The sequence below is a fragment of the Choloepus didactylus genome, chromosome X (assembly GCF_015220235.1).
Source record: "Choloepus didactylus isolate mChoDid1 chromosome X, mChoDid1.pri, whole genome shotgun sequence".
NCBI lineage: Eukaryota > Metazoa > Chordata > Mammalia > Pilosa > Megalonychidae > Choloepus > Choloepus didactylus.
Window position 1 is genome coordinate 151,258,785 of NC_051334.1, and position 25,684 is coordinate 151,284,468.

The 25,684-nt window shown below is 36.9% G+C and overlaps 1 protein-coding gene across 1 annotated transcript in view; it reads right to left on the reverse strand.

Moving 5' to 3' along the window:
* The window catches only part of TENM1 (teneurin transmembrane protein 1), a 388,184-nt gene that overhangs the window by 156,093 nt on the left and 206,407 nt on the right, over positions 1–25,684 (reverse strand). Inside the window, exon 10 of the mRNA XM_037821365.1 lies at positions 3,894–4,037. Coding sequence (XP_037677293.1) covers positions 3,894–4,037 — 144 coding nt within the window. The remainder of the gene's footprint in view (positions 1–3,893; positions 4,038–25,684) is intronic.

Below are 25,684 nucleotides of genomic sequence, written 5' to 3' on the forward strand. Positions count from 1 at the left end.
TCACCCTCAAAATGACATGCTATTACCAGGCTCCTGGCAATTTAAAAAACTAAAGATGACTATTCTAAACCATTCTTCTAAGCCTGCAATTCTAAAACTCCCCTTTTCTATTAGGAAGCTCAGCACTCCATCAAGGAGGAATGATTAAAGGAAATAAAACATAAGGCTATGTACTTTCTGATTACATCTCAACAATTGATGTCTTGCTTTCATGCAAGGTACTGAAGTGCCAATGTACTGAAATTACCATTCCTGTTTAAAGCTGCAGCAATCAAAACAAAAATGGGCAAACCCTTTTGTATTGCCCTGTAAAATAGATCATTTTGAAGGGTGTTTTTGTTGTTTCAAGAATCTGTTTAACCTTCCATTACATAGCACTGGGGCACACCATCTAGCAACAATGATTTAACACCAATTCTTCTGCAAAAGGTTGCTTTGAAAATATTTTGTTTATGTTACTGGAAATCTTGATCAATTATTGCTGCCTGTTTTCCACTTTATTCTGCCACACATGCTCGTTTTGAAAACAGAGTCAAATAATCCTAAGACAACACACGTTATTTATATGAAGGCCAACTTCCTGCTAAGAAATGAGTGTCTTGCTTACAGTCAGCAAAGAAACCACACTGACTGGGGCCTACTGCACATTTTCTTCCTTAAGTTCCCTTTTGTCTGCCAAAAAGCCAAGTCTATTGTGTAATAAAGTAAGCACACTTTTAAACACATACTCTCTTGTTATCTTGCTCAGAACTTCTCTTGAAGCTTATAAATAAAATTGAAATAAAAAATTCCCTGGAAGCTAGTAGGCGGTGTTTTATGCTGATTTCAAAGAAGAAACCATTTTGCAGATTTATGAACAACAAGGGACACAGTACATATTTCTCTTAGGACTTGACTGAAAAGATATAAACACAAACTGGGAGATATGCTAGTGTGATCAATGGGAATTTACTCCCCCTCCCAGTAAAGCCATTTGTTGACAAACTACTACTGGCTTATCTTGGAGGCTAAGTTAAAGACAATTATTTATCCATTTCAGACAGATGACAATACCCAATTAGCATTCTGGATTGTTCTTTCTAATAATTTTTAACCCTCAACTGGCAAGAAATTCTAGGAGATATGTTTGTTATAATGATATACTATAAAAAATAGCTTAGCTTTGTAATAGATGATTCATGCACACATTTTTATTTCTCTTAATTTTGAAGAACTGGATTTTCTTAAAAGGAATGAATATGCACTCTGTATAATCACTAAGAAGTTGTATTTGAAGAAACAACATTGAAAGACATAATTTTCTAGTTTTTTTTTTAACTCAAGGAATATACTATTCTATATATGCCAGGAATAATAGTTGGAAACAATCTTCCACAACCAGTGGCTAATTGTCAGGTAAATATAATTGTTGCAACTGAAATGACAAATGGCCTGAAAACACTGCTTCCTGGAAACTATCCACTGCATAATAATTTTGTAGCCAAAGAAAAATTGAGGAATTGAATAGCAGCAGACATCCAATCTAATTATAGGTGTCTTTTTAACCAGTGAGGGGAAATTGGGAGAAGATAGATTCTTGTTTCTAATCTGCTATCTCAGATAAAAAAAGTCAGGATGCCTAAGAAGTTAGGCATTTTTCAGAAAGAAGTGGAGTGGGGAAGTTTGGAGAGAAGTCGCTCTTGCCTTAATCAGTCAGAAAAGACTGTTTGACCTGAGGGGAAAAGGGCATTTCATTCTAAATTGGTCTTCCCAAAGCTGCTCTTTCACACTTATCATTCCTGCCTCTAAAACTGCCTTTGTGGGTGGGATTTATACTATGAAAATGTCCCAGGAGAGGTGTTTTTGTCCAAGGTCAGGCTGAAAGGCAGCGTGGCAGAGCTGGCTTCAGATCTGTTTCCTGGCAATTATGACCAGTTCTTGGTTAGAAACATAATGCACTTACAAATGAGATGATAAAAGGAGAAAATATTCCTTTTTTTTTTTAACTGTCCAAATTAAGCTTTCTTTCTCAGAATAACATTCTCAGAAAGATTCAGGAAACAGATTTAGTAGTTGCCTGTGATTGGGGTTGGGCATGAGGAATCTTTTTGGAGTGACAAAAGTATTATAAAACTGGATTGTAGTGATGGTTGCACAGCCATACAAAATTACTAAAAATCATTGGTGTGTACACTTAAAATGGGTGAATTTTATGGTGTATAAATTATATTTTAATAAAGCTGTTAAAAAATTCTCAGAAATAATGTGGTATCTATTACCTAAAAACTATTTGTGGAAGTCAAGGGACCCCCAAAGCTAACTTTCTGAATAACTTCCCTCTGTTCTGAACTTTTAAGCCCGTGTGAAGCAAATGGTAAGAGGATACAAGATGGGAGTACACAGCTGGGGGCTGGCTCTAATGAGGTCATTTCCTACTTTGTGTTTAATGTTAATGACAAGCATTTGAAAGACACAATCCATTCAAGTCAGTAAGAGTGACTGGAAAAGATACGGCTGCTTAAAATGTTAAACTCTTTAATATGAAAACAAAAACCCCTAATAATTTAATAAGTGGCACCTGCCCTTTCATTTTTGTACCTTTTAAACTGTGGTTCTCTTTTTGGCAACAGAAAAAAAATTGGCATTTTATATCTGTGCCTGAATCTTTGCACTTAAATATATATACAATTTGAAATGGAATTTAGAATCTTCCTTGAAGGGGATGGGGAAGAGATGTAATGGGGAAATACAGCAATGGACTCATTCTTTTACAGGGACATACACTGGGACTGTGGTAGGCAGTCTCATTCTATGGCTGAAGAAAACCCGGTTAGCTTTGCTAATCAAACTTTGCCCAGCTTATGTGGCTTGTTGGCTTGGCCGATTCAAATATGATGCTAAAGAGGAAAGATCATAGGTGTGATTACAAATCAGATATTGGCCTTTGTCAGTTCAATGGCCTTACAAGATAAGCTGGCCTTAGCCAGCTATCCCACAAAGGTAGGATGAGTATATGGATGGCTGGAGGAAAGAATATAGCTGCCTCAATACATTCTCATCTGCCTCTTTAGATGAAAAGGAATGATTCCATGGTGAAAACTACAGTAGCTGTTCAAATGAAAACTGGAGGAAAAACCAACGACTGATTTTTCAGTGGGATGCAAAAGGAGGTGGAGGAAATTGGATGAAGCATTTATAACTAGGGTAGCAAAATCAGTTTGTATGGAAGAAGTATGAACTCAGGGATGTTGGAGGCTTAGAACTAAGTGAAGTCCAGATTCTTTTCTCCCATTCCCTGAATTCCTCCTATCTTCTCTTCTTTACCGATGATTGTCCACCTTCTCTATTCCTAGCTTCATATTGGGTATATTGAAACTTATATGGATAAACAATTGTGATTGGGAGAAAGAGCACATGGTTCTAGACACTTATTAACTGTGTGACTTTGGGGAAGTCATGAGACTATCTGTGACTCAGGTTCTTGATCTTTTAAATGGGGTTAACATCACATTACATGGTTATGTTTAAAATGGGACAAACTGCATTAAAACCCTTTAAGAACTAAAAGTGTTGTATAAGTGATTCATCAATTCTAAGATACACATTTTGCTTCACATTTTAACATCTCTGATGGTATCTTAGATTATATAAAATATGTTAATTATTCCATTTGAGAAGGTTGGTTGAAAGTCAGATAAAAATAGTTAATAACTTGGGATTGAGCAATAATGATATATGATTCTTGAAAAACAATTTAATATAATTTTGTGATGAAGAGGTCCTACTATATGAACACTAATTTGAAATCAGACTTCTGTATTTGAAAGGAAATATACTAGTGTGGTTATCTCCAGAATAAGTATTATAAGGCATTAGGAAAACACTATCAAAAATTTTTTTTAAAAGTTGCTTACCACTTTGAGGATTCAAAATATGATGCCTATTCAAGGACCAGCCTCCTAGGTTAGAAGCATCCATCTCAAAACCTTGTAAAATGACTGTCCTTTTCTCCCAGAGAATAAAGTCAGGGCATGTTTCATATTCATATCCTATAGACACTGCAAACAAAGAGTTAGTTAATATATTAGAAAATTTTAAAATATTTGTTTCACTCTCACACTAGTTGATAATTCTGTGGATATCGCATGTGATGCTGAATTCTGATTTTAGTTGAAATTTGGTCACAAATACATTTCACCCATCACAGCACAGCATTTAGCATCTAGCAAAGGACTGGACACCCAAAGGTGACCGGTCAGTGCATATTGAATAAATATGTGAATTAGTGATTGAATGAATGCTGTCATTAAGTATGTACCATATGTTTATGGACACTAAATTGTTTCTGGGCTTTGGGTTGGAGGCTGTGCCAGTTTGAAACTCTTATGTATCCAAACAAAGGCCATGATCTTTCAATCCAATCTTGTGGATACGGGCTTATTATTGGTGGGACCTTTTGATTGGATTATTTCCATGGAGGTGTGACCCTGCCCATTCAGGGCGGGTCTAAATTAGATAACTGGAGTCCTTAAGAGAGCTGAGAGCCCACACAGACCCGGATGCTTGGAGACACTGGGAGATGCAGACAGAAGGATGTTTGGAGATGCTAAGCTAAGAGATGAAGCCCAGAGTTTGCTCCAGAGAAGCTGAGAGGACCCCTGGATGCTTAGAGAGAAATGCTCTGGAAGAACAAGCAAGGATGCACAGAGTCTGAGAGATAGAAGCTAAGAGAGTAAAGAAGCCCAGAGACATTTTGGAGAAAGAGAGTTTGAAACCAGAACCTGGGAGCAAAGGACCAGCAGTTGCCAGCCATATGCCTCTCCAGCTGACAGAGGTGTCCTGGACACCATCAGCCTTTCTTCAGTGAAGTCATCCTCATGTTGATGCCTTAGTTTGGACACTTTTATGTCCTTAGAGCTGTAAATTTGTAACCTAATAAATCTGCTTTAGAAAAGTCAATCCAATTCTGGTATTTTGCATAAAGGCAGCTTTAGCAAATCAGAACAGTTTCTATATTGTAAAACTGAATAAATAGGCCCTCCACAGGATTAGACTGTGGCAGTCCAATTCCTCTCTCCACTTTTGTGGATAACTGGAGGGAAGGTTGGTTTCTTATGTCTCTAGAGGACAAGATACACTTAAGAAGCTGGTTCTGGAGTACTAGGTCACTTATACAAGAACCAACTACACATGACACTAATAGAATTTGATTGCCCAGTTTATATTTTTGCCTGTGCTAACTGGCCTTTAGATTGCGAGAAGTGTGAGTTTGCTTTGAGTGTTGTAGGTGTAATTTCTACTTTGTGCATATTATATTTTGGTTTCTGTATATAGTTAACCAATGGGAGAGCACCCAACATTTGGCTTAAGCTCTTATGAAGCACAGATGTTGTGCATTAAAGTTGGAACCCTGGTATGTCATTAAAATGGGAAATGCAGAATGTGGTGACTTGGGTGTCTCTGCTCTACTGAAATATGTGCAGCTCATGTATACCAAATCCCAACCATTTTCTCAGTTGTTTATACTTGCTTACCTGTTGGAGCCCCAGATTTCTGACTCCTGAATTTAAAATGCTTTCCATCCTTACAATGTTTAAAGCCTGAGAGTATTGGCTCATTACATTGCATGCCCTGGAACTGCTTTCTCCCTTTCTGGCAGTTTAAAATCTACCCAGTTGGACTTCTGCTATTGCTTTTGAGTATCTGCCTCTACCTGACTCTTTAGATGCCCTTGGAGAGCTCATTCCTTCTTTAGTCATTTGGTTATGAAAACTGATAATGAAAATGGGTGCTTAAACAATGCCAGCGAATTAAAGCAAACTAGTTTTGGTTTTTGGTCTTAGGTGTGGGGAAAGTCAAACTTCTTTGTGTATGTACATGTGTGAATGCAAACACATGAGCAAATAAGCCAAAAAGTCTTTATGATTATGAATACACAGCTTTCTAACTCTGAGGATTATATGTGGCAAATTTTACATCGGAGGCTGGCTTCCCTTTGTCCTCCACCCCACCAAAGCTTATAATGGGGATCAGGGTCAGTTTCATGGATATGTGAATGTAACCTGTGCGGTTGCACAGAGCCCCATGCCTAGAAGTGCCCAATACTTACTTTACTGCTCTGCTATTGTCATCTGGAAATTCTTAATATTACATGAGGCTGTGCACTTTTATTTTGAACCAGGCCCCACAAATTATATAGCCAGTCCTGATGGAGGTACCCTTCACTCTGCCATTAGCTGGTAAAGACTCAGGGAATGCATAGTTATTTTAATATCAGCCTCAACCAAGCATTATTATCAAGGGAAATCAATGAGGGGAGGAGGGTAGGCAATCATAAAATGGAAATAATTTCCAAATGGAAATTATTTTGGGATCATCTGTGCCAATTCTATTCCCACTTAAGGTGGACAGAAACACAAAATCTCGGAGGTAAAAGGGTTGTAAGGTATAAAACAACTCTGATATAAAGTGGAAAGAGGTGGTTCTAGACCTAAAGTAACAAAAGGCTTTGACTCTTGGATCTGCCATTAACTAGTTATGTGATCTCAGACAAGATAGTCCCATCTTTGGGAGTCATGTTTTTTTCATCTGTAACAACAAGGGTAGGAAGATGGACTAGAATTGGTGGGTTTTAGATGCCTTGGGGTCAGGGAACCCTTTATTTTGAATCTGATTTAAGGTATGGATCTTCTTCCTAGAAAAATGCATAAACAAACAAATTATTGTACATAATTCCAGGGAGTTAATTGACCTTGTGAAGTCCAAATAAAGATCTTGATCAAGAATCCCTGGACTATTTAATTCCTATGATTCCTCTTTAGCACTAAAGTTCAATGATTCTAAGTTGTATTCTTTCTAGATTGTATTTACAAGTTCAAGTTGGGGATCAAACCCGAAAGCCAAATAGACCACTGTATCTTGTGTTGGAAATATCTTAAGGGGTTAGAGAGCACACTTAGAGCCATTTTGGTATGTAGAATAACACAGTTTCTGCTTCTCTTGCCAACATTTAAAAGCCTTGATTAATAAATAATCACAACAACAATAGTTACAAGTTCCCTTAAAGCTACCATCTCTTTCCCCATAGTATGCCTGGCAATTGCTAGATCTGACTTCTGTACATTGTAAGCCCAGTGAGCTCTCCTAGAATCCTCTCTCTGGAAGGTGATTGCACAGTTTTGCAAAAAAGTTGTGTGCCCTGTTGACCTCAGATGGTGATTTGGAGCCTGCTTTCTCCCTCTCAATAACAGTTAAAGATCCTCCCAACTCAGTAGCAGGAAACACTTATAAAAAGTATCAATTAAAGAGTTCTCAATGCAATGGTAATGAGACATACTCTTTTCACCTCCTCATATCTGCTTGCTGAATTGCTCTCCAGTCCACAAAAAAAGTGTTGTACATTGGCTGCAAACCCCACAATTATGTTTTTTCCTGTCACAGCAAATAGCAGCAAGGCAGCCACTTAATAAGTTATTTCTAATTTTATTAGATTTGTTTTCTCCTGAGAAAGCTCCATGAGTTAATAAAGTTATAATTTATACTTAATACTTGTCCAAAATTATACCTGACTTTAATGAGAATGGCAGTGTGTAGAGGTATTTTTGTATGTGGCTCCTTGCTTAGAGTAACAAGGCAAGGTTTCTTTCTGACAGCAGCCCACTTGAACATAGGAACTTGCAGTCGGCTTATGAGAAGGCAGAGGTTTCGCCCCATGGAATTGAGCTGCTCTCCAAATGCATGAAAAACTAGCAACAGTAGCAACAAATCCTAGACTTCTTCTCAGGGAAGCAGATTATAACACATGAAATGCTTACATTTTCATATAATTTCATATGGGGAAAAAGGAACTATGCTGTGGCTGCTGCTGAAAATAATGAACCTTGACACAAAACTCTGCATACTACTGTGCCTGTTGAGCCTCAGCTAAATAATCAGGGTGTGCCACTACCACTTCCCAGGAGGCCTGTTGCCTATCATGTCTGATCATCAACAAAGCATGGTACAGGACATGGATTCAGCCTTTGGAGTGTTACAATGGAGACTAGGAGGAATAGTGTAACATATCAGAGGAGGAGCTGCAAAAGGTAGACCAGTCTGGCAGTGAGCAGGAATAGGTGGGGAAGGGCACAGACAATACTTCACAGAAGCTGGTATAGTGGTCCCATGCTGGTATGCGGATAATGGGGAAGCAGTGGAGAGACAGCCATTAATATGGAAAAATATTTGCTCTGAGTCATGTGACTGCCTCCCTTGTGACACCCTGAATGCCTTCTAAATTTCTGTTTCCCTCTCTCTCACCTCCAATCAGAGGTACTAATGGGATGTTCCTTATTTAACAGTCATTGATTATCAAGCTAGGCTTGTTACTTTTACAGAGGACTCTGTTCTCTGCTCTCTGGTCACAGAATTGCACCCATGACTTCTCTACAACTATTACTTTGGCTTATAAAAAAGACTGAGAGATGGAAGCTGGCTCCCCTCAAGTTATTTATGACACTGGAAAAAATAACTCTGAATGCTCATCCTACTTTTCAGAAAAGCAGCATTTTTATGATGAGGGGACTGTAAGAAGACTGAGGGCAACAGTTTCCCTGACCCTGACATCCAATTCAGTGACTGTGACATTCATCAATAAGGGCTGGGATCTGAGATTGACGTTAAGTAGCCAAGGTAAAGATGCTATGCATTGAAGCTGATGTGTGAATATGACAAAATTAAGCAGATAATTTTCAACAGCTTCAGGCTAAGGCTTCAGAATTCATAATAGCTGCATTTATAAAGGTGATATTTAAGTAAAAGCAGTCTGATAGTGTAAGAAATGCATGTGTTACCTTCATGAATGCAAGGAACATCTAAAAATAATTTCATGACATTTAAGAGGTAACTAACAAGATCAGAACATTCTTCTCCAAAAGTGAATCATTATATATATGAAAAACGAATATTTCTCATTCTTTTTAAAAACTAGATTAACACAACAACAACAACAAAAGACAAAGACCTAAAGTATGCAGGCCATGGAAAAATAGACCAAGACTATAGACATAAAATACTACTGAGAACAGGTACTTAGTCCCAGACCTTCTTCTACTTCTTTCCTAGTCTCTAGTGATTTATCATAGGACAGGATGACCCTAGAGGCCCTTAATTTGACACATTGCCTAGTGGCCTGAAATGCTTTGTTTATCTATTATTCTTAGTTTACTAAGAGTGTCAGAACTAGGTGTTGAATTTTTATCAAGTGCCTTTTCAGCAGGGATATTCACATAGTTTTCTCCTTTAATCTATTAAGGTAGTGAATTAAAACAATGGGTTTCCTAATAGTGAAACATCTTTGTGGTCTTAAAATAAACTACCTTGTTATGATGCATTACCCTTTTAATAAATTGTTGGATTTCATTTGGTAATACTTTACTCAGGATCTTTATCCTACTTGTTTAAAAAAATAAAGGTTAAACAATATAGTGTTAAGAGTGAGGTAGTTTAATGAAAAGAAATTACAGATAAAAAATTGAAAGCATCTTAGAGTGAGGTAGCCACACAACACTTTAGCCAAGAGGTCCTGTGCACTGAAATCTAATATTATAAGACTTTTCTCCTGGCTATTTTGTCAAAGGCTAGGTGCATAAAAGTGAACCTGGATAACCTATGTGCCCCAAAAGGCAGGGTGATGTACTGGCTTGCATACAAGTTGCAGTGCCTTTGTGTACCTGGGCACTGTCCTCATCTTCCTCAGCAAGTTCGCAATTCCATTCCACAGACAAAGCCAAGAGGTCACTTCCAGTCTCTGTCCTTTTTTGTTTGTTCATTCATTCAACAAATATGCAATATTTAATGGGTGCCTCCTGTTATCAGGCACTGTGTAGGGCACTGGGGATATAAGGATGAACAAGACAGAACAGTACAGCATCCCACCCACCACAAGAAGAACTTACATTCTAGTGGGGGAAACAAATAGAAAAAAAACAAATAACACACACACAAATTGTAATAAATGTTATGATGGAAAAATGCAGGGTGTTATGAGAGAGTGTAACAAGGGAATCTAAGTTGGAATGGGAAGGCAAGGAAGAAGGGGTTTACTTGAGGAAGTGTAGGAAAGAACACTCTAGGCAAAGGTCTTGCATGTGTGTAAGACCTTGAAACTTGGTGTCTTTGGGAGACTGGAAGAAGTTTAGGAGGACTGGAGAGTCAGTTTCTCTATGCTGCATCAGAGACCAATGAAGGAAAATTCCTGCTCACCCTCCATGCCACCCCTGCCCAGTTAAAAAATAAATGACAGCAAATTATTACTATCCTCTGGTAGTGTTTAGGCATTTTTCTTTTGGAGGTTTTAGGAAACATACTCACCTTGATAAAAGACTAGCTATCTTTTGAAACAATAAGATTGATTAAAAGGCATGCAATATTGCAATGGAAAGAAATGTGCTGTTATTTAAGGACTCAGCAAAGCTTCAGTGAGCCCTTCTAGCTGATGATCTGCTAAGAACTACAGATACAGTGGATTTTATAAAGGGTAAGATAATTTGTCATGTGAGAAAGGCCAAACACTGAGGAATTACCTACTTTCTGGAATTTTCATCCGTGAACCTCCTTAATAACTACCACAAAAATTAATATTACTTTACATTTGCATAAGAAACAGTTGAAACATTTTTATGTATATCATCTAATTTAAACTCATGAGAAAGATGTGCTCATGATAGATGAGATAATAGAAACTCAGAGAGGTGAAAAGACTAGTCCAAGGTCATCAAGTTAGTAAATGGCAGAACAAGAGCACAAACCCACTGACTCATAGGAAAGTGGTATCACAGCTAGTAAGGGAAAGAACCACAATTCAGAAGTGCTAAATAAATAAACTTTTATTTGCTATGAATTTAAGAGATAAGGTTTAGAAGCTGTCATGTAGAGGGACCTGAAGTAGAGGGACCATGTGTCCTGGTTGGCCGAGGACACTCCCAGGTTATGTTGTCTCAATGTAATTATTAACAGCATCTCCTTTCATTCTTGAAAGTGTCCTGGTTTGAATGATAAATTATATGGTCACTCAATCCTGAAGGAGATTACACCCAGAGATGGGTTATTAAAAGGGACTAGTTGGCAAGAACAGTCATAAATGCTGACTTGGAAGACAAGTCACACAGTTTAGTAAATCATTTAAATTTTCTGTCTCTCGACTCTAAACTTTTATGCCTGAAAGTCATTATAAGAAACACAATTTGTTAGTTGTGACCCAGAATACATCTGGGGAAATACATGCACACACATGTATAATCAAAGCAAAAGTTTTATAAAATAGTATTCTCTTAATAACATCATATTCTGATATTTTCTGTTCTATTCTGTTCTATTCATTTTCTTCCTTTTCATTCTATTCCATTTTTCAAAAAAAAAAAATGCTGATTGAGACTCACCAACTGGATTTCTTAATCTATTAATGGGTGTGACTAGCAGTTTGAAATGGGCACCAACCACTTGTTCACCAGAACATCAGTCAGGGCTATTTTAAATCCTTGGTAGGTCTCAGGCACTCTTACTTTTGGAGGTCCTATCTCACAACTTACCAGACATGTAAAGGGACACAACTCAAATCCCACATTAAACATCATATGTACTAGTGGGAATTGCATTGCAGTTGACTAGGTGACATAATGTTCCATTTTGCAAACATATATTCAAGTATTTATTGGTGTTGATTTTGTGGTTTTCTTTTCATCTTTTGGTGCCAATAAACTTATTATTCAGTTTGCAAACATTTTTGTAGGTCTTTGAAAAAGTCATGTCTTTGGCTGTGTGCCTATAAAGTTGAATGGATAAAACAGCCCTGCTCTCAGTTAATGATTATGAATTCATAAGTGGAGAGAAATGATGAAAGATTATTATCTTTGCTAGCTTCTTTTACAGAAAGCAACTGGAGCATTGAATTGGGCAGTCTGCAAGGTGGGTTGGTCACTTTAGTAAAAAGAGGCAACAGTGAAAGGCATACAACACTCCGCACTGGGAGACCCGAGTTTAAATCCCTGCTCTTTATGGGACTTTAGGGAAGTTATTTACTCTTTCTGAGCCTCAATTTCCCCTGAGGGAAATATTTATCATTAATATGATAAATGAAGATCATATTAATCTTCCTTGTCTTCCAGGCAGGAACGTTATAAGGACTAAAATGAGATAATATATGTGAAAGTAACTTTGCAAATTGTAAAGCATTATCCATTTATTATTAAAATATATTAATAAAATATTCACTGGATGCTATTTTTGTGGTTGCCCACTCTGCTTAGGTTTTACTGAAGGGAAATTTAGGAACACTAAAGCATCATTCTCAGGAATGTTTTGTGTGCACAAAGCAACCATAGTTTAGCACCTATTACTATTAATGTTCCCCTGTTTCTCTCTAACAAAATTTTGACAGACTCCTATGTATCATGAACCTTTAGGAAGCCTACTTCTCCCTGAATCACCACTCTTTCTTGCCAAACTACTCTACTAAATACTGATGCAATTGTTGTTGCCAATAACCTTGGAGAAAAATAGAATTGTTTATAGTAGTGCTTGTATAGGCGGATGGCTGATTTCCTGAACTTCTAGGACTCCAAACCACTGCAATTTAACTTAATTAAAATGACGAATGGACAGAATGTATTATCACATGTTGATAATGTATGCAGACTCAGGCGGACATAGGGAATTATTTTGAAAAAACTCACATAATGGATGCAGATCAGAGCCCTTGAACAAACCAGTTAAAGAAGCCTTCTCTACAATTTTAACAGCACTGTGAACTTAACAATGATTTTTAAAAACATTTTTTCAAGCAGCAAAATGGGAAAGAAACTAAATAAAATACAATGATTTCCTGACATCATATCTTATTTAGAGCCAGTGAATAAAGCACTAAAGCCAAATTATTTCAAATGTATACATGGAGATTTTTAACAGAAGAGTCTTGTTTGTGCATCTGACAACAAAAACCTTTAACTCAGATGAACTGATGATTGTGGCCTTTGTACTAGAACCCTGGAGGTAATTTTACTCTTCCTCCACTTGATCAATATTGTACTTGGATAAATCAATCTCATTAGTTTCATCAATACTTCTCCAAGGAAGGAGTTCTCACAAATTCTGCTGGTAATTTATTCACTCTGCTATTGTCCTTCTAGTAGCAAAGTCTGTCTCATTATAAAAAATGGTGGGATATCCTAGGATTTCAAGCACTCCTTTTCTCATTTTGTCTAGCCCTCAACATACTATTCTTCTGCCGCATATTGCCTTTAGAGATCATAATTCTTCAGAGCTGAGCTAAGTGGGGAGTAAGAGTCTTACATTTCAGTCTAAGTGGGCATTTCCACTTAGATACTCACTATCACTTCAAATTCAACTTGCTTAAATCTGAACTCCTCTTTCTACATCACCAAGAAATGTGTGGGAGAGAAATTCATATTATCTGGCAGGGGAAGGAGGAAGAATGAGGAACCTTTTTTGCCATAAGTTTAGCCTAAAATCTTTGTTTTAATTGAGAGTGTATGAATGTTGGTCAATGCTTATATTAATTTCCTATTGCTGATATAACTAATTACTACAAATTTAAAGGCTGAAAACAGTACAAATTTATCATTTTGTAGTTAAGGAGGTCAGAAGTCTGAAATGGGTCTCACTAGGTTAAAATCAAGGTGTCAAGCAGGGCTGTGTTCTTGCTGGAGGCTCTAAGGGAGAAACCATTTGCAACTTCTAGAGACTACCCACATTTCTTGGCTCGTGACCTCCTTCCCTCTTCTTCGAAGCCAGCAATGTTTTACCTCTTTGGGCCTTTCTTCTGTAGTTATATCTTCCTCTAACTTAGATCTCTACTGCCTTCCTCTTTCACTTTTAAGGGTCTTTTTGATTACATTGGGTCCACCCAGATAATACAGGGTAAATCTATCTTAAGGTTAGCTGATTAGCAACTTTAAATCCACCTGCAAGTTTAATTTCCTTTTGATATGTAATATAACATATTCACAGGTTCTAGAGATTTAAGACATAGGCATTTTTGGTGGGCCTCTATTCTACCTACCAAAGGCTATCTAGGATTTCTGAATCTGAAGCAAATCTGAGAAGTGTCATGTATAGCACCATTGTGAATTTCTGGTGCAATATTTAGTATGCTTCTTTCCATGTCAGTTAAGTGACTATAAAATATGACCAGGAGTACAAATAACTTTTTATTTCATTATTGTTTGTTTTCTTAGATTCAATCATAGATATTAAGATACCAGCTCAAGATCACATATTTGATTTCTTTGTCCTCATCCATTTATCACCTGAACTATCCATTGTCTGTTGTGCTCTTAAGGGGCTCACAGTCTAAGTTGGGGGAAGTAGATTCTCCAGCTTTGTTCTACCACCTGTTCTAATGCTTTACCATTATCAGAAAATTTTCTTAGATTCCATGGAGTTGGAGAATGGCTAGTTAATAAAATCCCTTTAAACATTTGAAAACCATAATTAAATTACCAGGAATATTTTCTATAAAGTAAATAATCCATACTCCACCCTAGGTACCATGCCTGCAATTATTTTGTCTGTTTTCCTTAGCAACCCTGCCACTTGTCTTTCTCCACCCCTCCTCCCCCAAAATGTGTCCCTCAAGTGCACATAAGACACTATGAAGAACATGTTTGTCCTCCCTCTTTGGACATTTCTGAGTGGGTTCACTGTCACTTGTGTTTATTACATTTATTAGCCTTAAAAAGGAACCACCAACATGTTCTTAGCATTTTAATTAAAGCCATTTTATAGTAGAAATGCTTGAGGAAGTTTTGACCAGGAATAGAATTTTAAAAATAGGAAATGAACTGACACCCATAAGCAAAGAATAGGAATGGAGGCTTCACTACTGGTGTCTATATAGAGAGTCCTTGTTTCTGTGTGTTCGTTTATTCAATCATCCATGGACATATTAGAAACTAAGACATTAAAGACACTTAACTAGAACAAGGAGGGAGATTTTAGAAACTCTAGCACTGGACGTATTTAAAAGGAAGAGGTGTAACATATCTTATATATAATGTGAGGTTGATAAAATGGTGCAGCTGCTGATGAAAACAGTTTGGTGGTTCCTGAATAAGTTATAGATTCCATTCCATACATAATTCTAGTCCTAGATATATTCTCCAAAGAGTTGAAAACAGGTGTTCAAGCAAAAATTTGTACATGGATGTTCATAGCAGCACTATTCACAATACCCAAAGGTGGAAACAACCCAAATGTCCATCAACTGATGAATGGACAAACAAAATATGATATATCCACACAGTGGAATATTTTTTACTTAGCCTTAGGAGAAATGAAGTTCTGATACATGCTACAATGGGGTGAACCTCGAAAACATTATGTGGAGTAAAATTAGCCAGTCACAAAAGGCCACTTTATTGTATGCTTCAATTTGTTGCAATATCTAGAATAATCAAAAGAAAATAGATTAATGGTTGCTAGGGGCTGGGGGGGGAGTGTGTAGAATGTGTGCTTAATGGGTACAGAATTTCCTCATGGAGTAATTAAAAAGTTCTGGAACCAGATAGTGGTGACGGTTGTACAATCTTGTGAAAATGCTAAAAACACTGAATTGTACACCTTAAAAGGGTGAACTTTATGGTGTATAAATTATATTTCAATAAAGCTGTTATTTTTTTTAAAGAAAGACTGAGCTGCATTTATGCAAATATTAACAAGCAATGACTGCTACTTATTGTGTTGGTCACCTCATCATGAGAGTACTAAGTTTCTAAGTGTTACAACTTAAGAAAAAAAGTGTAAAAATAGCTGGTAAGTCTTCTGAGGAGGATCATAAAGAATTGGATAACAAAGACCCATGGAGAAAATTTAGAGGAATTTTGTATTATTCTGCCTAGTGAAGCAAATGCTACAGGATAATATCCTGGTGAGAAGAATATGAGGCTTTGAGTACAAATCAGTCAAGATCTCAGCAGGAATCAGATGTCACACTTATAAGCATTCACTGCAGAGAGTTGAATGAAGGGACTCTTTACAGAGGCATGGGCAGGATTAAAATAATCATCAAGGGATGGAGACCCACTCAGAAATCAGCAACAGCGGGAAGCCTTCTAGGCTTGCAGGCACAAGGGGAGAGAATGATGACAAAGAAGCCCAGAGAGAGTTTGGGGGTTTGGAAGAGAGGCTACTCGACAGGAGTTGCTATTTTCTAATGTAGTCACTTCCAGAACTGCAGCGAAACAGGGAAAGAGATAAATACACTGATCTCTTGCTCCTTCCACTCTCTAGCCTCCAGTTAGCCAAATCAAATGGGAAACTTGAGGGCAAAGGAGTCTAGGCAACACAGCCCATATAAGATTGACTCTCAGATCAGACCACAAAGCAGGGCAGAGAAGAGCAGAGATGAGATGGCGTGTGTGTGTATGCGTGTGTGTGTGCGCGCATGCCTGTGTCAGGGAAAACAAATGGAGCTTAACTAACACAGAGTGCCTGCCTGTGGTACCCACAGTTCCCTTCTTAGAGAAGTTGAGACAACAGACAGCTGCATAGGCTACATACTTTATACCATGTGATCTTAATAAGCTGGCCATAGCAAAATTGAAATAATAATACCAGCAACCAACATTTGTTAAGTCCTTATTGTGTGCAAAGCACTTCACATTACTCACCTCATTTAATCTGCATATGATAATGAACCTATAAGTAACATACTATTTATGATACTCATTTAATGAATGGAGAAATTGTGGTACTCAGAAATTAAGTAATTTACCCAAGGTCATACAGTGAGTAAGTAGAGAAGAATTGGTTTGAACCACAAAGGGAGAGGGCTCCAGAGTTGTTCTCTTAACCACTACACTCACTACACCAGGGATTGAGCAGGAGTCTGTGGGTTTGCCAGCAACCTTGGTGATGGTTAGCCTAATGGTAGAGCTCTGTCTTACAGTGGTGTTCTATACTGTTTGGTGATTGGCTGTCTCTCTAAGAGGAATCTGAATGGAAGAAACAGAGCAAGTCAGCAGATCATAGGGTGCAAGCTGAGAGTAAAGGAGGGCAGTTAGTATGGCAGAAAAAGAGATGAGCTCCAGTCATCAATATGGCTGAGTCACCACTGTGGAGAGCAGAGAACTCGCTGCAGAGGGGATAACTTCCAGAGTTGTTGCTGAATCCACAGTGGATGCCAATGTTCTAGAATACAAGGTATCTGAACAAGGCTGCAGTTCCCTGAGGCCTGCCTGTGAGGCTTCTGACATGGTTTCCTGTATTTTTCTTATTTTTCCATGTGTCTTTTTTTTAAAAGTTTTATTCACACACCACACAATCTATTCAAAGTGTACAGTCATGGCTCTTGGAATAATCACAGAGTTATGCATTTAGCACCACAATCAATTTGAGAACATTCTCATTGCTCTGAAAAAAAAATCCCTTACCACTTAGACCCCCCCCCCCCCCATTATTGGTGCTTAGCTTTGGTAGAGTACTTTTGTTACAACTGATGAAACAATATTACAACGTTACTGTTAACCATAGTCCTTAGTTTGCATTAATTGTATTTATTCCCATTTACCACCCTATTATTAAGACCTTGTAATAGTGATATATTTTTGTTCTAGCTCATGTAAGAACTTTCTTATATTTGTACAATTAACCACACTCATTGTCCACGACAGGTTTTGTTATGTTATACAGTCCCATGTTTTATTCTATAGCTTTTCTTTAGTGACATACATGACTTAGACTTCCCCTTTCAACTATATTCACACTTGGAACTTTTAATAAAACTTGCATTATTGTGCTACCTAAAACTTTTATCCATTTCCAAACACTTACAATCAAACATATGAAAAAGTCTGTACAATTTAAGCATCATCTGCCCATTCTCTACCCTCTTTCTATCTCCTGGTAACCTATACTCTATATTTTAACTCCTAAAGTTTGCTCATTATAATTAGTTCATACTAGTGAAACTATACAACATTTGTCCTTTTCTGTCTGGCTTATTTAGCTAAACATAATGTCCTCAAAGTTCAATCATGTTGTCGCATACAAGTACTTGATTCTTTCTCACAGCTGCATAATATTCCATCATTTATGTATATACCATAGTTTGTTTATTCACTCATCAGTTAATGGACACTTGGGCTGTTTCCATCTTTCAGTAATGGTAAGTAATGCCACTAAGAACATCAGTGTGCAAATGTCTGTTCACAACCTTGCTTTCAGTTCTTCTAGTAACAGGATTGCCAGATCAAGTTCTATACTTGGCTTCCTGAGGAACCGCCAAACTGCCTTCCAAAACAGCTGCACTAGTCTACATTCCCTCCAGCAGTGAATAATTGTTCCTATTTATCCACATCCTCTCCAGTGCTTGTAGTTTTCTGGTTTTTTGATAATGGTCATTCTGGTAAGTGTGAAATGATATCTCATTGTGGTTTTGATTTGCATTTCCCTAATAGCTAGTGATATTAAGCATCTTTTCATATGCTTTTAAGCCTTTTGTATTTCTTCTCTGGAAAAAGGTCTGTTCAAGTCTGCCCATTTTTAAGTGGGTTGTTTGTCTTTTTATTGTTGAGTTGTATGATTTCTTTATATATTCTGGTTATTAAGCACTTATCTGATATGTGGTTTCCAAATATTTTCTCCCATTGAGTAGACTGCTTTCTCACTTTCTGGATAAAGTCCTTTGAAGCAAAAAAGTATTTAATTTTGAGGAAGTCTCAATTTTCTATTTTTTTTTTCTTTCACTGCTTGTGCTTTGGATGTAAAATCTAAGAAACCATTGCCTACCACAAGATCTTGAAGATGTGTCCCTATATTTTCTTCCAGGAGTTTTATGGTCCTAGTGCTAATATTTAGGTCTTTGATCCATTTTGAGTTAATTTTTGTAAGAGGTGTGAGATAGGCATCCTTCATTCTTTTGGATGTGGATAGCCTGTTAATCCAGCACTATTTGTTGAAGAGACTGTTCTGTCCTAGTTGAGTGTACTTGGCTGCCTTCTCAAAAACGATTGTCCATACTTGCCCTTATGAAGCTGGTTACGGCAAAGGAGAGGCTAAACCTGCTTATAATTGTGCCTAAGAGTCTCCCCCTGAGTGCCTCTTTGTTGCTCAGATGTGGCCCCACTCTCTCTGCCTAAGCCAACTCGGCAGGTGAATTCACTGCCCTCCCCCCTACATGGGACCTCACTCCCAGGGGCGTAAATTTCCCTGGCAATATGGGATATGACTCCCAGGGATGAAATTGGACCCAGCATTGTGGGATTGAGAACATCTTCTTGACCAAAAGGGGGATGCAAAATGAAACTAAATAAAATTTCGGTGGCTGAGAGATTCCGAATGGAGTCGAAAGGTCACTCTGGTGGACATTCTTATGCACTATATAGATAAACCTTTTTAGGTTTTAATGCATTAGAATAGTTAGAAGTAAATACCTCAAACTATCAAACTCCAACCCAGTATCCTTGACTCTTGAAGACAACTGTAGAATGATGTAGCTTACAAGGGGTGACAGTGTGACTGTTAAAGCCTTGTGGCTCACACTCCCTTTATCCAGTGTATGGATGGATGAGTAGAAAAATGGGGACAGAAAACTAAATGAAAAATAGGGTGGGGGGATGATTTGGGTGTTCTTTTTTATTTTTATTTTTTATTCTTATTTTTAGTTTTTCTTGTACAAGGAAAATGTTCAAAAAATAGATTAGGATGATGAATGCACAACTATATGATGGTACTGTGAACAACTGATTGTACACTTTGGATGATTGTATGGTATGTGAATATATCTCAATAAAATTGAATTAAAAATATTAAAAAATCAATTTTCCATAGATGTGAGGGTCTATTTCTGAACTCTCAGTATGATTCTATTGGTCAGTATATCTATCCTTATGCCAGTACCATGCTGTTTTGAACACTGTAGCTTTTTAATATGCTTTAAAGTCAGGAAGTATGAGACATTCAACTTTGTTTTTCTTTCTCAAGATGTTTTTGGATATTCAGGGCCCCTTGCCCTTCCAAATAAAATTGACAATTGGTTTCTCCATTTCTGCAAAGTAGGCTGTTGGAATTTTGATTGGTCTTGCATTGACTTTGTAAATCAATTTGGCAGAATTGATATTTTAATGATATTTAGTCTTACAGTCCATGAACATGGAATGTCCTTCCATTTATTTAGGTCTTCCTTGATTTCTTTTAGCAATGTTTTGTAGTTTTCTGTGTATAGGACCCTTACATACTTGGTTAAATTTATCCCTAGGTATTTGATTGTTTTAGTTGCTATTGTAAATGAAATTTTTCTTGATTTCTTCCTTAGATTGTTAATTACTAGTGCATAGAAACACTACTTATTTTTGCTTGTGGATTTGTGTCCCACCACTTTGCTGAACTCATTTATTAGCTCTAGTAGCTTTGTTATAGATTTTCCAGGATTTTCTAAATATAAGATCATGTCATCTGCAAAAAGTGAAAATTTTACTTCTTCCTTTCCAATTTTGATGCCTTTTATTTCTTTTTCTTGCCTACCTACTCTAGCTAGAATTTCCAATATAGTGTTAAATAAAAATTGTGACAGTGAGCATCCTTGTCTTCCTCTGTATCTTAGAGGGAAAGCTTTCAGTTTTTCACCATTGAGTACAATGTTACCCATGGGTCTTTTATATATGCCCTTTATTATGCTGAGGAAGTTTACTCCTATTCCTATCTTTCGAAGTGTTTTCATCAAGAAAGGATGCTGTATTTTGTCAAATGCCTTTTCCACATCAATAAAGATGATCACATGGTTTTTTCCCCTTTGATTCTTTAATGTGGTTTATTATAATAATTGATTCTCTTGGGTTGAATCGCCCTTGCAGTCCTGGGATAAAAACCCACTTGACCATGGTGTATAATTTTTTAACGTGATGTTGGATTCAAATTGTTAGAATTTTGTGGAGGGTTTTTGAAAGCATATTCATTAGACAAATTAGTCTGTAATTTTAATTTCTTGTCATTTATTTTTCTGGCTTTGGTATTAGGGTGATGTTGCCTTCATAAAATGAGTTAGGTAGCATTTCCTCCTCTTCATTTTTTTGGAAGTGTTTGAGCATGATTAGTATTAATTCTTGGAATCCTTGGTAGAATTCACCTGTGAAGCCATCTGGTCCTGGGATTTTATTTATTGGGAGGTTTTTGATTACCATTTCAATCTCTTTATTGTGATTGGTTTGTTGAGGTCTTTTATTTCTTATAGAGTCATTGTAGGTTGTTCACATGTTTCTAGGAAATTGTCCATTTCATCTAAGTTGTCCAATTTGTTGGCACACAGCTGCACATAGTATCCTCTTATGATCTTTTTTATTTCTGTGGAGTCAGTACTAATGTCCCCTCTCATTTCTGATTTTATTTATTTTCATCTTGTCTTTTTTTCTTTGTCAGTCTAGCTAAGGGTTTGTGAATTTTATTGATATTCTCGAAGAGCCAACTTTTGGTTTTGTTGAATCTCTCTATTGTTTCATTGCTCTCAATTTCATTTATTTCTGCTCCAATCTTTATTTCTTTCCTTCTGCTTGTCTTGGGGTTACTTAGCTATTCTTTTTCTAGTTCCTCCAGGTATGCAGTTAGGTATTCAATTTTAACTATTTCTTTCTTTTTTAATGTAGGCAATTAGGGCAATAAATTTTCTCTCAGTGCTGCCTTCCCTGCATCCCATTAGTTTTGATATGTTGTGTCTTCATTTTCATTTTTCTTCAGATGTTTACTGATTTCACTTGTAATTTATTCTTTGACCCACTTATTACTTAAGAGTATGTGGTTTAACCTCCATGAAGTTGTGAATTTTCCAGTCTTCCACCTGTTATTGATTTCCATCTTCATTCCATTATGATCAATTAAAGTGCTTTATATAATTTTTTTTGTCATTTTTATTGAGATTGTTCAGATACCATACAATTATCCAAAGATCCAAAGTGTACAATCACTTGCCCCTGGGTACCCTCATACAGCTGTGCATCCATCACACTTAATTTTTGTTCAATTTTTAGAAACTTTTCATTACTCCAGACAAGAAATAAAGTGAAAGATGAAAAAGGAAAAAAAGAAAAGGAAACTCTAAACCTCCCCTATCCCTAACCAACCCCCCTCAATTGTTGACTCCTAGTATTGATACAGTATGTTTGTTACTGTTTATGAAAAAATGTTGAAATACTACTAACTGTAGTATATAGTTTGTAATAGGTATATAGTTCTTCCCTATATGCCCCTCTATTATTAACTTCTAATTGTATTGTCATACATTTGTTCTGGTTCATGAAGTGATTTCTAGTATTTGTACAGTTAGTTGATCATGGACATTGCCCACCATAGGATTCAGTTTTATGCATTTCCATCTTTTGACCTCCAACTTTCCTTCTGGTGACATATATGACTCTGAGCTTCCCCTTTCCACCTCATTCACACACCATTCGGCGCTGTTAGTTATTCTCACATCTTGCTACCAACACCCCTGTTCATTTCCAAACATTTAAGTTCATCCTAATTGAACATTCTGCTCATACTAAGCAAGAGCATCTACATTTCTTCCACAAGGCAGGAGGGAGAGTCAAAGAAGGTAGAGAGGCAAAAGAAAGAGGAAACAAAAAAATGACAGCTAGGAAGCAGCAAAAGGAAAAATAACCTTAAATCAAAGTAGAATAAAGAATCAGACAATACCACCAATGTCAAGTGTCTAACATGCCTCCCCTATCCCCCCCTCTTATCTGCATTCATCTTGGTATATCACCTTTGTTATATTAAAGGAAGCATAATACAATGATTCTATTAGTTACAGTCTCTAGTTTATGCTGATTGCATCCCTCCCCCAGTGCCTCCCCATTTTTAACACCTTGCAAGGTTGACATTTGCTTGCTCTCCCTCGTAAAAGAGCATATTTGTACATTTTATCACAATTGTTGAATACTCTAGATTTCACCAAGTTACACAGTCCCAGTTGTTATCTTTCCTCCTTTCTTGTGGTGTCTCACATGCTCCCCATCTTCCTCTCTCAACCGTATTCATAGTTACCTTTGTTCAGTGTACTTACATTGTTGTGCTACCATCTCCCAAAATTGTATTCCAAACCACACACTCCTGTCTTCTATCACCCTGTAGTGCTCCCTTTAGTATTTCCTGTAGGGCAGGTGTCTTGTTCACAAAGTCTCTCATTGTCTGTTTGTCAGAAAATATTTTGAGCTCTCCCTCATGTTTGAAGGACAGCTTTGCTGGATACAGGATTCTTGGTTGGTGGTTTTTCTCTTTCAGTATCTTAAATATATCACACCACTTCCTTCTTGCCTTCATGGTTTCTGCTGAGAGGTCCGCACATAGTCTTATTAAGCTTCCTTTGTATGTAATGGATTGCTTTTCTCTTGCTGCTTTCAGGATTCTCTGTTTGTCTTTGACATTTGATAATCTGATTATTAAGTGTCTTGGCGTAGGCCTATTCATATCTCTTCTGTTTGGAGTATGCTGCGCTTCTTGGATCTGTAATTTTATGTAGATTTTATGCTGTGTTCTCGGGCATTCCTCCCAATTCAGGTTGGTGTATGATGAGTGGATGGTCTCGTTTGTCCCCCCGCAGTTATTCTGGATTATTTACTAGTTGTTTCTGGTTTTTTGTAGTTGTTCCAGGGGGACTACTTAGCTTCCACTCCTCTCTATGCTGCCATCTTGCCCGAGTCCTTGCTTTATATAATTTTAATCTTTTTAAAATTTTTGAGACCTGTTTTCTTGCCTAACATGTGGTCTACCTTGTAGAGTGATCCTTGAGTACTTGAAAAGAATGTATATTCTGTTGTGGTAAGGTGAAATGTTCTGTATATATCTGTTAGGTGTAGTTCATTTATCATGTTATTCAAGTTCTCTGTTTCCCTATTGATCCTCTGTCTATATGTTCTATTGATGATACTAGTGTATTAAAGTCTCAAACTATGCTTGTAGAGACATCTATTTCTCCCTTCAGTGTTGCCAATGTTTGCTTCATGTATTTTGGGGCATTCTGGTTAGATGCATAAATATTTATGGTTGTTATTTCTTTTTGGTGGATTACCCCATTTGTTAATATATAGTGTCCTTCTTTGTAGCTTATAACAATTTTGCATTTAAAGTCTATTTTTTCTGATACTAATATAGCTACCCCCACTCTTTTCCATTTATTGTTTGCATGGAATATCTTTTTCCACCCTTTCACTTTCAACCTATTTTTATCCTTGGGTCTAAAGTGATTCTCTTGTAGACAGAATGTAGATAAATCATATTTTTTTTATCCATTCTGCCAGTCTATGTCTTCTGATTGGGAAGTTTAGTCCATTAACATTGAATGTTGTTACTGAAAAGGCCATACTTTCTTCAGTCATTTCATCCTTTGGCTTTTATATGTCATATCTTATTTTTGCTTCTTTTTTTTACCTTTTCAGTTACCCTTATTGGTATTCTTTATTTCTATACTCTCTTCCAAACCTCTCTCTCCTGTCTTTTCCTTTCACCTGTAACACTATCTTTAGTCTTTCTTGTAGGGCAGTTCTCTTGTTAACAAATTCTCTCAGTTTCTGTTTATCTGTGAATATTTTAAACTCTCATTTTTGAAAGACAGTTTTGTCAGAAAAGGTCTTGGCTTGTAGTTTTTCTCTTTCCATGTCTTAAATATATCATACCACTATCTTCTTGCCTCCATGGTTTCTGATGAGAAATCAGCACTTAGTCTTATCATGCTTCCCTTGTATGTGATGAATTGCTTTTCTCTTGCTGCTTTCAGAATTCTCTTTTTGTCTTTGGCGCTTGACATTCTGATTAGAATCTTGGGGTAGTGTCTAGTTCACTGATCCTTTTTTCTGCTTCTTCAAATATGCTGTTGTATGTCTCCATTGTATTTTTCATCTCTTCTATTGTGACTTTCATTCATATAAATCCTGTTTGTCCTTTACATTTCTCAAATTCTTCTCTATGCTTACCCAGTGTCTTCTTTATATCCTTTACCCCTTTTTTTAAAATTCAATTTTATTGAGATTGTTCACATACCATACAATCATCCAATGTGCACAATCAATTGCCCATGATACCATCATACAGCTGTGCATCCATTATTACAGAAAAGAAATAAAAACAAAAAAGAAAACTCAAATCCTACCATACCCCTACCCCCCCCCATTATTGACTCATGGTATTGGTATAGCACATTTGTTACTGTTGAAGCAAGAATGTTAAAATACTCCCAACTATAGCACATAGTTTGCAATAGGTATATTTTTCCCTATATACCCCTCTATTATTAACTTCTAGTTATAGTATCATACATTTCTTCTAGTTCATGAAAGACGTTTCTAATATCTGTAGTTAATAATGGACATTGTCCACCACAAGATTCACTGTTTTATACATTGCCATATTCTAACCTTTAACTTTCCTTCTGGTGACATACATGACTCTAAGCCTGCCCTTTCCACCACATTCACACACCATTCAGCACTGTTAGTTGTTCTCACAATATCATGTTTCTGTCACCTTTGTCTACTTCCAAATACTTAAGTTCCACCTAGTTAAACATTCTGTTCAGATCATGCAGCCACTCCCCATTCTTTAGCCTTGTTCTATATCCTGGTAGCATATATTTCATGTCTATGGGTTTACCTGTTATAATTAGTTCATATCAGTGAGATGCTACAAAATTTGTCCTCTTGTGTCTGACTTATTTCACTCAATA